The sequence below is a fragment of the Rousettus aegyptiacus genome, unplaced genomic scaffold (assembly GCF_014176215.1).
Source record: "Rousettus aegyptiacus isolate mRouAeg1 unplaced genomic scaffold, mRouAeg1.p scaffold_m13_p_12, whole genome shotgun sequence".
NCBI lineage: Eukaryota > Metazoa > Chordata > Mammalia > Chiroptera > Pteropodidae > Rousettus > Rousettus aegyptiacus.
The window spans coordinates 48,384,110-48,397,373 of record NW_023416287.1 but is presented as its reverse complement, the minus strand read 5'-3'; the positions used below and the strand labels follow the sequence as shown (position 1 = coordinate 48,397,373).

General features: G+C 34.3%; 1 protein-coding gene across 2 annotated transcripts in view; it reads left to right on the top strand.

The window, feature by feature from the left end:
- Window positions 1-13,264, top strand: part of RALBP1 (ralA binding protein 1) — a 48,844-nt gene that overhangs the window by 18,405 nt on the left and 17,175 nt on the right. For both annotated transcript variants that reach the window (XM_016120977.2, XM_016120975.2), the window contains exons 2-3: window positions 11,344-11,634; window positions 12,150-12,608. In XM_016120977.2, coding sequence (XP_015976463.1) covers window positions 11,391-11,634; window positions 12,150-12,608 — 703 coding nt within the window. In that variant the 5' untranslated portion in view covers window positions 11,344-11,390. The remainder of the gene's footprint in view (window positions 1-11,343; window positions 11,635-12,149; window positions 12,609-13,264) is intronic.

Sequence of the window (13,264 nt, the reverse complement as noted above, 5' to 3'; positions counted from 1 at the left end):
TGCCTTCCGTCGTAACTAAGTATCACTCACTGTGGCCATAACTTTTGCAGTTTGAGGTATGACAGCAAAACTGGCACACATTTCTTTTGCCTTTACAATTTTAAAGAAAGAAGATTTGTTCTTATTATAGATCTTAGCAACCTCAACATACCATTTTTTTTCTTTCCTTAAGTCACGAACTTTCACCTTTTCACTTAAAGGAAGCACTTTACAGCTTCTCTTTGACATATGTGAATTGCCAACATCACTACTCTTATGCTTTGGTCCATTATTAAGTAAAATAAGGGTTACTTGATTACAAGCACAGTGATACTTCAGCAGTCATTCTGATAACCGAGATGGCTATTAAGTGACTAATGGGTGGGGAGCCTGTATGGTGTGGAGGTCATTTATGTCCTGGGCGTGATGTATCCGCATGGCTTGAGATTTCATCACACTATTCAGAATGGTGCACAGTTTAAAACATGAATTATTTATTTCTGGAATTTTCCATTTGATATTTTCAGACCACAGTTGTCCGTGAGTAACTGAAACCACAGAAAGCAAAACCACCAATAAGAGAAAGACTACTCCATTTTTCTCCAATTTAAGATAACCCTATGTCTTATATGAGTTTGCTTATGGTATTCTGGGTGCATCAGTGCATTATTAGAGAACCATGGCCTAGATAATTTTATTCAGTTTCTGTTGTAACCAATGATGTGCTTTTATTTTTTTATTTTATTTTATTTTTTATTTTTATTTTTTCAATGGTGTGCTTTAAAAAAAAAAAATAAAGTTGGTTTCCCACTACCACCACTTAAGTTCTGATTTAGGATTTACTTGAGAATAGATTGTGTGATTATAAAATGTGACAGGATAGAGGCTTGCCACCACCACCCCCAACTCCCCCACCCCTGCAAAGGATATACCATTTCATTAAAAATAATATTTCACTGTTAAGTACTAAATGACATTTATTATGATATTTTTAATAAGACAGCTTTTTTTTGTTCTCCGTGTTAGAGTGACTGTAGTGATAGTACATTTGATTTTGTTTAAAGACAAGAGTCCAATGTAGATTTTTTTCTGATTTTATATATACACATACACATGTATAGACATATGCACATATACATATATTCACATATGTGTCTGTGCATACACTCTTTGATTTGGGCAGCTGTTTGTAGAACTAAATTGTATCCTTCCTAGGCTTTCACCTTGTAGGCAGATGGTAGAATTATTTCTGTTTGCTAGATTCTATGTGTTTTGGTTGCTCATTTTCCAACACCTGACATTCTAATCCTCTGAGTTTGAACTTTCAGTGTAAATAATGGACATAATCTGTGCTCTTTAGATTTCAGTCTCTTAAAATAACTTGTTAAATTTTTTTTTGTTTTCTCGTCATTAGTCATGTAGCAGTTGTTGTCGGCATGAAAAGGCATTTATATTCATTATGATGAACTTTATTTCATGCTGTCATTCAGTGCATTTAAGCGAGTGGCATATGGGATTCTCATTAAACATTTGTTTGGCTAAGCACCTGGGGTAGGGAAGAAACGAAAATAAAGATAAATTTTGATATATAAGAAGGGTACAGGAAATAAACAATAACACAAATTAAGAGTAAAATCACTATTCAAGTACAGCCCTAATCCACTGTAGCAACTAAGATGGATGACAGTTAGTCAATGGGGATGTGCATGAGAAATTGTCAAGCCTGTAAATATGAATACTAATTTGCATTTACTGGGTATAGGTCATAAACTTCAAATATATTATCATGGGAAGGATTTCATTATGGATAATATTAAGCCCTTTAAACCTAATCTGCTTCATTGGAAGGATTATTTTTCTCCCATATCAGTTTATAAACTTAAAATTTTTTTCTCATATAGCAATATTTATATTTTAAGAGATATCTTTTCTCTGATTTTAAAATGAGATTTGCAATGATATTTTTGTGAGATGATTTAACTTTTTGTGTTTTAAAATTTTACAGAGTAATTTATAAGGATAGTTTAAGAAATCAGATAGTACTCGTGTAGAGTTAGTATAGCAGATCTGTGACTGCTGTCTTTAGAAAGGCCTACTTGTAAGGTTGACCCTTGGCTTGTGGCCGAGAATTTGACTGCTAAAGTTCCTTATGTTATATAAACTTTTCCTAAATGATACGAGTGGTTCACTATGCCTAAGCCATGTATAAAAACAGTGTGGTTTATACTGAATATCTGCCTTTTTTTCTGGGAGTCTGGAATTTGAGTACATACTAGACAGGGTGCCTACATGATCAGGCTCCACAAAATCCTTGGCCTCGGTGTCTAAGGAGCTGCCCAGCAGACAACACTTCACACATGTCGTTACTGTTGCTGGAAGAATTCATCTTGTTCCTGTGATTCTACTCTGAGAGCACTCTTGGAAGCTTGACCCTGGTTTTCTGTACTTCACCCCATTTGCCTTTACCTTTGCTTTTTTCGCTTTGTAGTCTTTCACTGTAATAAATCTTAGCCATGAGTATGACTATATGCCGAGTTATGAGTCCTTCTAGTAAGTCACTGATTCTAGGGGTGGTCTTGGGGACCCCCAGCACAGTACTAAAAGACATAAAATGGAAAATGCTATTCCCTACCTCATTCTTGAACCCCTCTCAGTCTTAGTTCTGTTCTTTCAGCTTTTTTGTTTGGTGTTTTTTTCTTATTTCTAAAAAAGATACTTAAATTGCTATTTTTTAAGATAATGTTTTAGACCTTATGTATTAACTAGGTATTATGGTAGCTGAGGATTGAAGTTTCTCATACCCTTTCCCCAGTTCCCTGCCTCAGTCCTCTGATATAATCATGTTGGTCACATTGTTTGATTGAATCAGTGTTCGTTTTCATTATGATTGGACAAATACTGTGTGATGTTGAGTGAGGAAGTAGACTACAATTTCATTTTCTCATCTACCTTTTTCTTAGAGTTTATGGTAGTCTCATTTTTATTTGCTTTTTTACTCTGTTCTTATGATAAATTTGTTCCAAAAGCTCCAGTGGCTTTTTACAACATCTTACTATTCTTTTCCACATGGTCAGATATGTCTGTACATCTCATTGTCCTTGGGAGCTCTTCTTTCTTCAGTGTTACCATAAACTGTGTCACATGTTGGTGACAGGCCTGGTTTTTCTGGGGCTTCCTTTGCTGCTCTCCAGGATTGCATCTCAGGCCATCAGGATTCTTGAGAAAGTGTATGGGAACTACATTTCTTGTCCTGTGTGTCTGAAAATGTCTTTGTTCTACCTATGTACTTGAATGGTTGTTGGAACTAATTTTCTTTCAGAGTTTTAAAGATACTCTTATTGTCTTTAAGTGTCCAGTGTTCCTGTGGGTGGGTTAGTCCTGACCCTTTGCAGTTAACTAGTTTACCCTTTCCCTTACTCTGCAGGAATCTGTTTGTGTCATCTTTCTATCCCCTGGTGCTCTGAAACCTCATGATCTGCTTTGGTGTGGGTCTCTTTATGGGCACCTAGTGGTCTTTTTTGTCCTTTATTTCTGAGAGTATTTCTTCCTACACCATTTGAAGAACAAGAATGTATTATACATGCAAATAATTCTTACAAAATTTGTAGCTTAATACTGGTTATTGTTCAGTATGTAATGTATCAATGAGCCAGTGTTAGATTATCTTGCAGAGTTTTAGGTTAGAGACTTTTAATTTACAGATGATTTAAAAACCATTACTATGAGGAAAAGCTGCTTCTTGTGAATTTTAGCCTGATATTTATTAGTAAAGAACATTTGTAAAATCCTGGATTTGTTTAACTGGTAAACTACTTAAGCTACTGGTTTTCTGGAATAGGCCTTTTTCTGTGTAGATATTATCAAGTTAATAAACTATTAGAGTTATTCTCAAAAGCTCATTTCTGGAGACTTTGATTTAGCAATCTTTCTTTCTTCCCTACCTGCATTGCTTTGTCCTTTTGCATGGGTGAGTGATTCTTGCAATGTGTGGTGATTAATACTGGTACATGAGCAGAAAAGACTTTTAAGAGCAATGTATATTCTAGTTCTTTGGAGAAGAAAATGTTTTAAAACTTTAAGTTTGAGTCTAGTTTTATGAATTTTTTTTTTTTGCTTCACCTTATTTGTAGCTGTCATAACTGTTATTTTGACTTGAAATATTATTTAATTTCAAAGGTATAATTTGTTTTTGGTCCTAAAGTAAAACTCTAGATATGTGATTTTTTGTTTTACACTTATAACTTAATACTTTTTGTTAGATGTTGGAGAAGTAACATTTTTTACCTCCATTTCTCTCTGGAGAGAAATAACTCGTACACAGGAATTAGCCATAGTCTTTCATTTGGGAAAGATTGGAAATAGACATTTCTACTGTATTGATTTGGCCTATAGGGTTTGGTGGGATGTTTGTTGATAGTCAAGGTGAGAGTAGCAACATTTGAAAAGGAAAGTCTGTGTTTTTAATGGCGCATGATCTCTATATAGCACTGATGGCTATTTTTTCCCTTCTGAGAAATTTTATTGAGATATAATTTATATTCAGTGAAATGTACTGAATATTATGTTTTGATAAATGTATACATACATATAGTCCACATGCCTGTCAAGATACAGTGTATAGCTATCAACCAGAAAGTTCTCTTGTGCTGCTTTTTACTAATCCCTGCCTGTTCCCTGTACCTCCTACAACCATAGTTTTAAATGTTTTTGACAGATGTTTGCCTGTTTCAGAACTTACAATATAAATAAAATCATACATTGTGTAATCTGTTGTGTCTGGATATGCCTTCTTTTGAAATTCCTGTTTTGATGGGTGTATGAGTAGTTTGTTCCTTTAAAATAATGCTAATATTCCATTGTATGAATATATTACAGTTTGTTTATCCAGTCCCTCGTTGATGAAAATGTAGGTGTTTCTGATTTTTAGCTGTTATGAATAAAGTTACTCTGGTCATAAGTCTTTTTGTGAATGTTTCCATTTTTTGGGTAAATACTCAGGAGTGGAATTGGTAGGTCATATGTGTAAGGGTTTAATTAAAAGATATTGCCAAACGCTTTTCCAAAGTGGTTAAGCTTTACATTCCCACCAGCAGTGTATCCTGGTGCCCCCCATCCTCATCAACATCAGGAATTGTCGTTCTGTTTAAATTTTAGCCATTCTAGATGGTGTCTATTGATAGTTAGTTCATTGTTTTAATTTGCATTATTTTGATGTTTAGTGACATGGAACTTTTTTCATAGGCTTATTGACCAGTTGTATGTTTTCTTTTGTAAATTGCTTTTTTCCCATTTTTGTTTTGGATTTTCTTTTTATTATTGAAATTTAGGAGTTCTTCATATATTCTGGATTTGTTCTTTGTCAAATATATATATTTGACATATACATAAATTATATTTGACATACATATGTATATGTATGTGTGTGTGTATGGTCATTTTATTAATAGTGTCTTTTGAAGAGCAGAAGTTTTTACTTTTGATAAAGTCCAATTTGTCTGTTTTTAATTTCGTAATTAGTGCTTTCTAGTCCTTTCTAGGAAATTCTTACCCCAAAGTCTCAAAAATAATTTTTATATTAGAAGTTTTGCAATTTTTAGCTTTAAATATTTAGGTCTGTGATCTATCATGAATTATATTCTGTGTGTGATGTGATGGAGGAGGCTGTGCTTCTCTTATTTTCCACATGATTATCTAGCACCACTTTTTGAAGACTTTTCCCTTCTTCCATGAATTCCTTTGGAACCTTTGTTGAAAACCAGTTGACTATATACATGTGGGTCTCTTTCTGAATTTTCTGCTTTGTTGCACTGATCTGTGTATCCTTACTCTAATACCATACTGTCTTTATTAGCTTTAATAACTTTGTTCTTTTTCAAGATGGTGTGACTGTTCTGAGTTCTTTCCATTTCTAAAAATTTTAGGATCAGTTTGTTAATTTCTTTCAAAAAGCTTTTTTTCTTTTTACACTTATTGATGTATAATTCACATACTATAAAATACACCCAATTGAAAGTGTGCAGTTCTTTGTATTTTGACAATTGTGTATACCTATGAAACTGCCACTACAATCATGGTATAGGACATTTTATCACCCTAAAGATTCTCTCATGCCTTTTTGCATTCACTTTTCTGGCCCAACAGCCCACTGATTGGCTCTGTTCTGGAATTCTGTATACATGGACTCATACAATGTATATTCTTTTGTGTCTGGATTCTTTTGCTTATTATTTTTGATACCTATGTTGTATCTATCAGCAATTTGTTCCTTTTTATTGCTGTGTAATATTCCATTATACGGATATTTTTGTTAATTTTTTGCTTGTTGACAGATTTATTTCCAGGTTTCGTCTCTTGTGAATAAAGGTACTATGAACTTTTGTTGACAAGTCTTTGTGTAGACTTACATTTTCATTTCTCTTGAGTAAATACTTGAGAGTGGAATTGTTAGGTGATATGATAAATGTATATTAATTTTAAAAGAAACTGTTGAGCACTTTTCTAAAGTGGTTGTGTAATTTTAGATTCCCGCCAACAGCAGATGAGAGTACCAGTTGCTCCATATCCATGCCAACACTTTATTGTCAGTGCTTTTAATTTTAGTGATTGTAGTGGGTGTATAGTGGTATTTGTTGTGGTTTTAATTTGCAATTCCCTAATGAATAATGTATTGAACATTGTTTTCACGTGCTTTTTGACTTTTTGTATTTTTTCTTGGGTGAAGTGTCCGCTCATACCTTTTGCTTATTTTTAAATTGAGTTGTCTTATTGATTTATAAGATTATGCAAATCTTATAAATCAATGATATATACGTACACATTTTTCTGAAGAAATGAGTTCTTTGTAAATGTCAATTATATCTGTTACAAATATTTTCATCAAATATGTGGCTTGCTATTTAATTTTCTTAATTTTCTTTCAAAGAGTAGAAGTTTTAAATTGTGATGAAGTCCAGTTTATCAATTTATTCTTTTATGGTTTGTGCATTTGCATCCTAGCTCAGATTTTTTTGCCTGTATGTCTGCTTGTGCTATCACTTAGTAAATGAGAAGAGTTCTGTAGTAATCATATTTGGAGATTCATGTCTTTCTTTAGTTCTGTCAGGTTTTGTTTCATGTATTTGAAACTCTGTTATTAGGCATGTACATTTGTAGAATTATGTCTCATATGACTGTGGGAATATCCTTTATTTCTGACAATACTTGTTGTCTTGAAGTTTTGTTTGACATTATAAGTCACCTCTCCTTTCTTATGATATGCGTTTGTATGGTGGTATCTCTTTTCCATTCATTGCTTTTAATCTTTCTGTGCTGTTTTGCTGGAGGGGACCATGATTGTCTAAAAGTTTTCTGTCTTGCAGGGCAGTCCCTTCCTGGTCTTTTGGCTAGAATGAGCGACTTTTGATGCTGTTATTATTGTTGCTGTTCATGTTGTCTTATCTGCACCCATTGGTGTTTCTGGCTTCGTGAGCTCCAAGACTGAAATGTAAAGGCAAAAAGAAAACTCAGGGAACTCATGAGTGTGTTGTTCCTGGATCCCGAGGTCCCTAACCTGTCTGCCTTCTCTCTACCTCTCAGTCTTTTTTAAAAAAAATCCGATGTTTAAATCTGATCAGGAATTTTTAGTTCTACTTGCCAGGAGGAATAGGGATAAATATTCTTTCTTCAAATGTAGACAAATTTACAGCAGTTCTCTTGCCTAGAAGAAGGAATTTCTAATTTTTGTTGTGTATTTTATTACCTTTGGCTATTTATACTTAAATTTACCATGGACCATATGAGATCTCTCTTTTACACTTTTACTACGTGAGGTTTAGGCTTGCTGTACTTCCCCAGTGCTCAAAAGAGTGTATTCTAATGCAAACACATTGTTGTTTCTAATTAAATCATCCTACCTTCAGGTTTTTTACTCCTTCATACCTGCTTTTAGCTGTTCTCTTCACCCCTCCCCCTCACCCCGGTCTTCCATTCCCAACTATAGGTAAATCTAGTCAATAATATTTCTTTAGAATAGTTTTTGCAAGGTAATTTATTAAGCACTTTATATACAAAAGACTCTTTCATCAACCTAGTATGGAAACTGAATAATGATAATTGTGAATTAGGAGGACATGTGCACATATGCATAACTTAAAAATGCTGTGGGAACACAGGAGGAAATGATAGAAATCTGTCTGGCATTTTGTTGTTTGTATTCTTGCCTTTACTCCTTTTAGCCCCACTTCTGTCATTTCTGGCTTTAGAATTGGTAATAACTCCCACATTAAGCCTGAATTCCTCAGCCTTGGCATTCACTTGAGAAGCCCATCTTGTCTTTCAATGTCTGCCATTGCTCCTTCGTAGAAACTGTTCCAGTCAGACCAGTCTTCTTGCCATACTCATATTAAGGTCCATATTTCTGCTTGTGTCTTTAACCGTGTTGTTCACCCTGGCATAAATGTACTTCCCTTTTGTATGTGTGTATATAAATAGCAGTTTAGTGGAAAGAATGTGTGTTTTGAGTCAAACAGTTCCCAGTTTTACCTCTGACTTGATGTGTGACTTAGGATATAAGTTACTTTAGTTCTCAAAGCCTTAGTTCCTGTTTATAAACATGGAAAAACACTACTTTCACAGGTTATTTAATGTATGTGAAAGTTCCTGAAGCTGCAGGAACTCAAATAAAGTTTGGATTCCTTTTCTTTGTTTCCTTAATTAAAATTTAAGGCAAAGGGCCAGATTCATTTCTTCTAATCTTTGTCTCATCAGCAGTACACAATACATTGAGCACATGGAAGTGACAATAATTAGTTTATTAAATGAACGGTGTCACATTTAATGTTGGAGCTCATGAATTACTGGACCAGAGAGACATGTGGATAGGTAATTAAAACACACATCATGGTACATGCAGCATAGAGGTGTGTCCAGGAGATTCTGGGGATGGAAAGGAGTATCTGTGACTTAGACTGGATAGGCTGGGCCATGAGGGAAGATTCTAGGAGTTTTATTGAGATGTATGTTACATACTATAAGATTCACCCATTTTAAGTATATTAAGTATATAATTCAGTGATTTTTAGTAAATTTAAGGTTAGTGTAATCATTACCACAATCCAAATATAGAATAGTTCCATCATTCCAAAAAGAGTCTTCGTGCCCATTTGCAGGCTGAATATTAAAGGATAAGTATGAATTAGCCATGCAAAAATGTTGGAGGAAGCGCTGGATTCTAGAGGGTGAAGACAGCAATGCAGAGTCAGAGAAGCATAAAACAAAATGGTTGGGAGTCCTATAAGCCATTTTATTCCTGTAGTGTAAAGCTGTGCTCCTTCCATGCAGCTGTTTTGTCTTCCTCGGTCTTTGGAGCTCAGTTTCCTCATCAGTAATTTGTAACTATTAATGCTGGTTGGACTCTAGCTTCCGCTAAACTCTCAAATCCTATAACTGTCAAAACTTAGGATGCTTTCAATTAAAATAAAAATAGTCTGTTCTTTTTTTTGTTAATGATAGCCAAAAGTCAGGGCCCATCAAGAAAAACAGAAAAATTATAGTGATGTTTATTGATCCTTTAATAGAACTCTCTCCCATTTTTAATACTTTTCATGAGTATACACCTGCATACTAAGTAGAAAATTTATGCAATACAGAAAAGTAAAATTAGATCACATAATCTTAGAATTCAGGGATAATCACTATTAATGTTCTCTTGTTCTTACAGTTTTTGTGCATATATATTTAAAAATTGATGTTTTAAATAAAATTGCTTTCCCCCACATTATTAAAACATAATTTTTAATGCCACATGATTTTTATAAGATTAAAAAAAAACATGGCCTGTTCATTCTTAAAAATGATAATAAAAAAAAAGCAATCATGGACATGGCAAAGGTCTATATAAAAGGAATAAAATGGAAAATAAAAAAAAATCTTTCTCTTCTCTTTTACCACTTCCAAGAGTTAACAATAGTTAATTGTTTTTTACATGTTTTCAGAATTTGTGTGTGGGGTGCATGTGTGCATGAGATTTTATATCCATTATTGAGATAGGCCATAATTTAACTGATCTTCCGTTGATTGCTATTAAGATTATTTTGTTTTTGTTTTTACAGTGCTGAAATGAATATTTTCATGTGTGCATTTTTGAATCCTTGCAAAAGTATATCTGAGAATTCAAAAAAGAGGATTTCTTGAGTCAGTACATTTAAAATTTTGATAAATATTACCAAATTGCTTTTCAAAAAAGATTGTGCTAATTTATGCTTCTCCCATTATAGATATTCTCATGAGTATATCTTTACCAACACTGGGTATTATACCTTAATTCTTTGCCAGTCTGATGTTAGAAAAATGGCTACTTATTTTAATTCATGTTTTAAAAGTTATAATTGTAATTTAACATTTTTTTACAGATATTGGTCATTTTTCTATGAACTACTTGTTCACATCCTTTGTATAGGTGTCTTGATTTGTTTATATGTTAATTGATTTATAAGACTCTTTGCTTTTTAAAGAAATTAGCCCTCTTTCATGATTTGCAATTTACATTTGCTTGTCTTTTGACTTTGTTTATGGTCAGATTTATCATCCTTGTGTTTTATGGCCTATGGGTTTTTAAAGTTGCAAAATCTTAAAAGTGAGTGCAAAGAGAAACGTGATTCCAATAGTGCCTCAATTGAATATCATAAGAACTAATCAAAGCAACTTATGAGCACAGTACTTTGACTTGTACCCTCCATCTAAAGTAGAAAAAGAATGCAAACAAATCTTGAATAATTCATAATGTTTGTAGTGTGCATTCTAGTGAAACTGTTTTGTGTGCATTTTACGATTGAGCAGTTGAGGTAATTGCAGTAAAAATGAAATAGTTATTTTCAACACACGAACTAATTGCTTGCAATGTAGAACTACAGTAATGATGTTTAGTTGTATGAATCATTAACTATATCATTTTAACTATATAATAAATTTTAATTTTGATACCAAACTTCATGTGTAGTTACAGAAATAGTCTTTATTATTATTTATAGTCTTTTGGCCGTAGCTTAAAATAAGTAATATTTTATGTTGGCTAGCAATCAGAATGAATCCCTTTACCATGGTGAGTTCTTTTTTAAAGGAACTCTCTATCCTGAGTACTCTACTCTGACTTCATTTGGTTTTTCTCTAATAGTTGAAGATCCCAGGTCTTTCAGCTCTTCGAGAACTAAAATGTACGATGCGCAGAATGTAACTTGAGATGATAAAATGAAAGTGTCTTTTTAAAGGAGGGTAACAAAGAAATATTTTTGATTTGTAAAACGTAAGATTGTTATGTTGTGCATTTGTGGCACTTTCGTGTTTTGGTTGGTGCTATATGACTAATCCTCTTTTTTCCCCTTTGTGCAGGTGTAATGGATAGGTAACAGAGAAGCCTGTCTCGTCAGGGAGGCAGAATGACTGAGTGCTTCTTGCCCCCCACCAGCAGCCCCGGTGAACACCGCAGGGTGGAGCATGGCAGTGGTCTTACCCGAACCCCCAGCTCTGAGGAAATCAGCCCTACTAAATTTCCTGGATTGTACCGCACTGGCGAGCCCTCACCTCCCCATGACAGTCTCCATGAGCCTCCTGATATAGTGTCGGATGATGAGAAAGATTATGGGAAGAAAAAGGGAAAATTTAAGAAAAAGGAAAAAAGGAGTAAGTATCATTTTTCTCTATGCAGTCTTCAGAAGGAACTAGGTAGCTAGAGACAGGAGAATGAAGTGTGACAGAAATGACTGGAGCATCTAAACAGCAGTGCAGTTTGTGTCATGGTTTGAAATTGACTCAGAGACACCCAACGTGAAAAATCTGAGTTAAATTAAGTAAGAGGACATTATTCAGATGATGAAAGAAAGCTTTATATTATAGAAGGATTCTTTCCGTTAGCCCTCTATGTAGAGCCTTTCCTGTGTATTTGTAATACTTGGTTTGCCAATATTCCACTTAAATACATACATAAAATAGAACCAGTTTTCACCACCTGCTATTGCAAAGGTAACTGGCTTTCTGCGTGTCGCCCTCTTGTAGTCAGATGTCACTGCAGCATCTCATTTTAGCTGAGAAACCTTCCCCACCCCCCCACCTTTTTTTTTTTTTTTGTCCTGTTTTTAAAGAGCATATGGACAGTTTGACATTAAACAAACGTATAACTTCCTCCTCTTCTTTGACAGCTGAAGGCTATGCTGCCTTTCAGGAAGATAGCTCTGGAGATGAAGCTGAAAGTCCTTCCAAAATGAAGAGATCCAAGGGAATCCATGTTTTTAAGAAGCCCAGCTTTTCTAAAAAGAAAGAGAAGGATTTTAAAATAAAAGAGAAACCCAAAGAGGAAAAACATAAAGAAGAAAAGCACAAAGAAGAAAAACATAAAGAGAAGAAGTCAAAAGACTTGACAGCAGCTGATGTTGTTAAACAGTGGAAGGAAAAGAAGAAAAAGAAGAAGCCAATTCAGGAGCCAGAGGTGCCTCAGATCGATGTTCCGAATCTCAAACCTATTTTTGGAATTCCTTTGGCTGACGCAGCAGAGAGGACCATGATGTATGATGGCATTCGACTGCCAGCAGTTTTCCGTGAATGCGTAGATTATGTAGAGAAGTATGGGATGAAGTGTGAAGGCATCTACAGAGTTTCAGGTATTGGGGACATGCACTTGGTGGTTTTTAAAAATTAACTTCACTTCCATTTTTCAAAATAAGGAAAAGTATTAACTCTTGAGGAAAATCATGACATGGGTCCTAAGCCTTACTCATTTCCTTGATTCTTCCAGTTGAACAAAAATTCCTCCACAGTGTGTTTGTGCCCAGTTTGATTTTTTAAAAAATGATACCCCTTTTCATTAGGAGGATTTACATACAAGCTGATCACAGCTTGCAGCAGCTTGGAATAAGAAGTGAAGCATATGGTAGTATCTCTTAACTTGGGTGCACTCAGACCCTGCTTTATTCTCATCTTCTTCCCCTCTGAGCAGGCACTCAGCGTTGTGAGGGAATTCAGCAGGAGAAGGCAGGACATCAGGGTTAAGGATGCTTCTTGGTGTTACATTTATTGACACAATCATATAATGTATTTCCTGAGTTAGCTAAGGTACATGAAATGTTATTTGCTGAAGACCCAAATGTGAATGCTTCCATCAGCCACATGCAGCTATTACATGTATTAGTGAAATTGATTTTCCATTTTTCTTTGTTCCATATCTATGAAAATTTAAATTTCATACTTGGCAAGAATATAATTCATATTGGGTGTCTGAAATCAAGCAAAATGTATATTTAAAGTAAAAAGAGTCTGT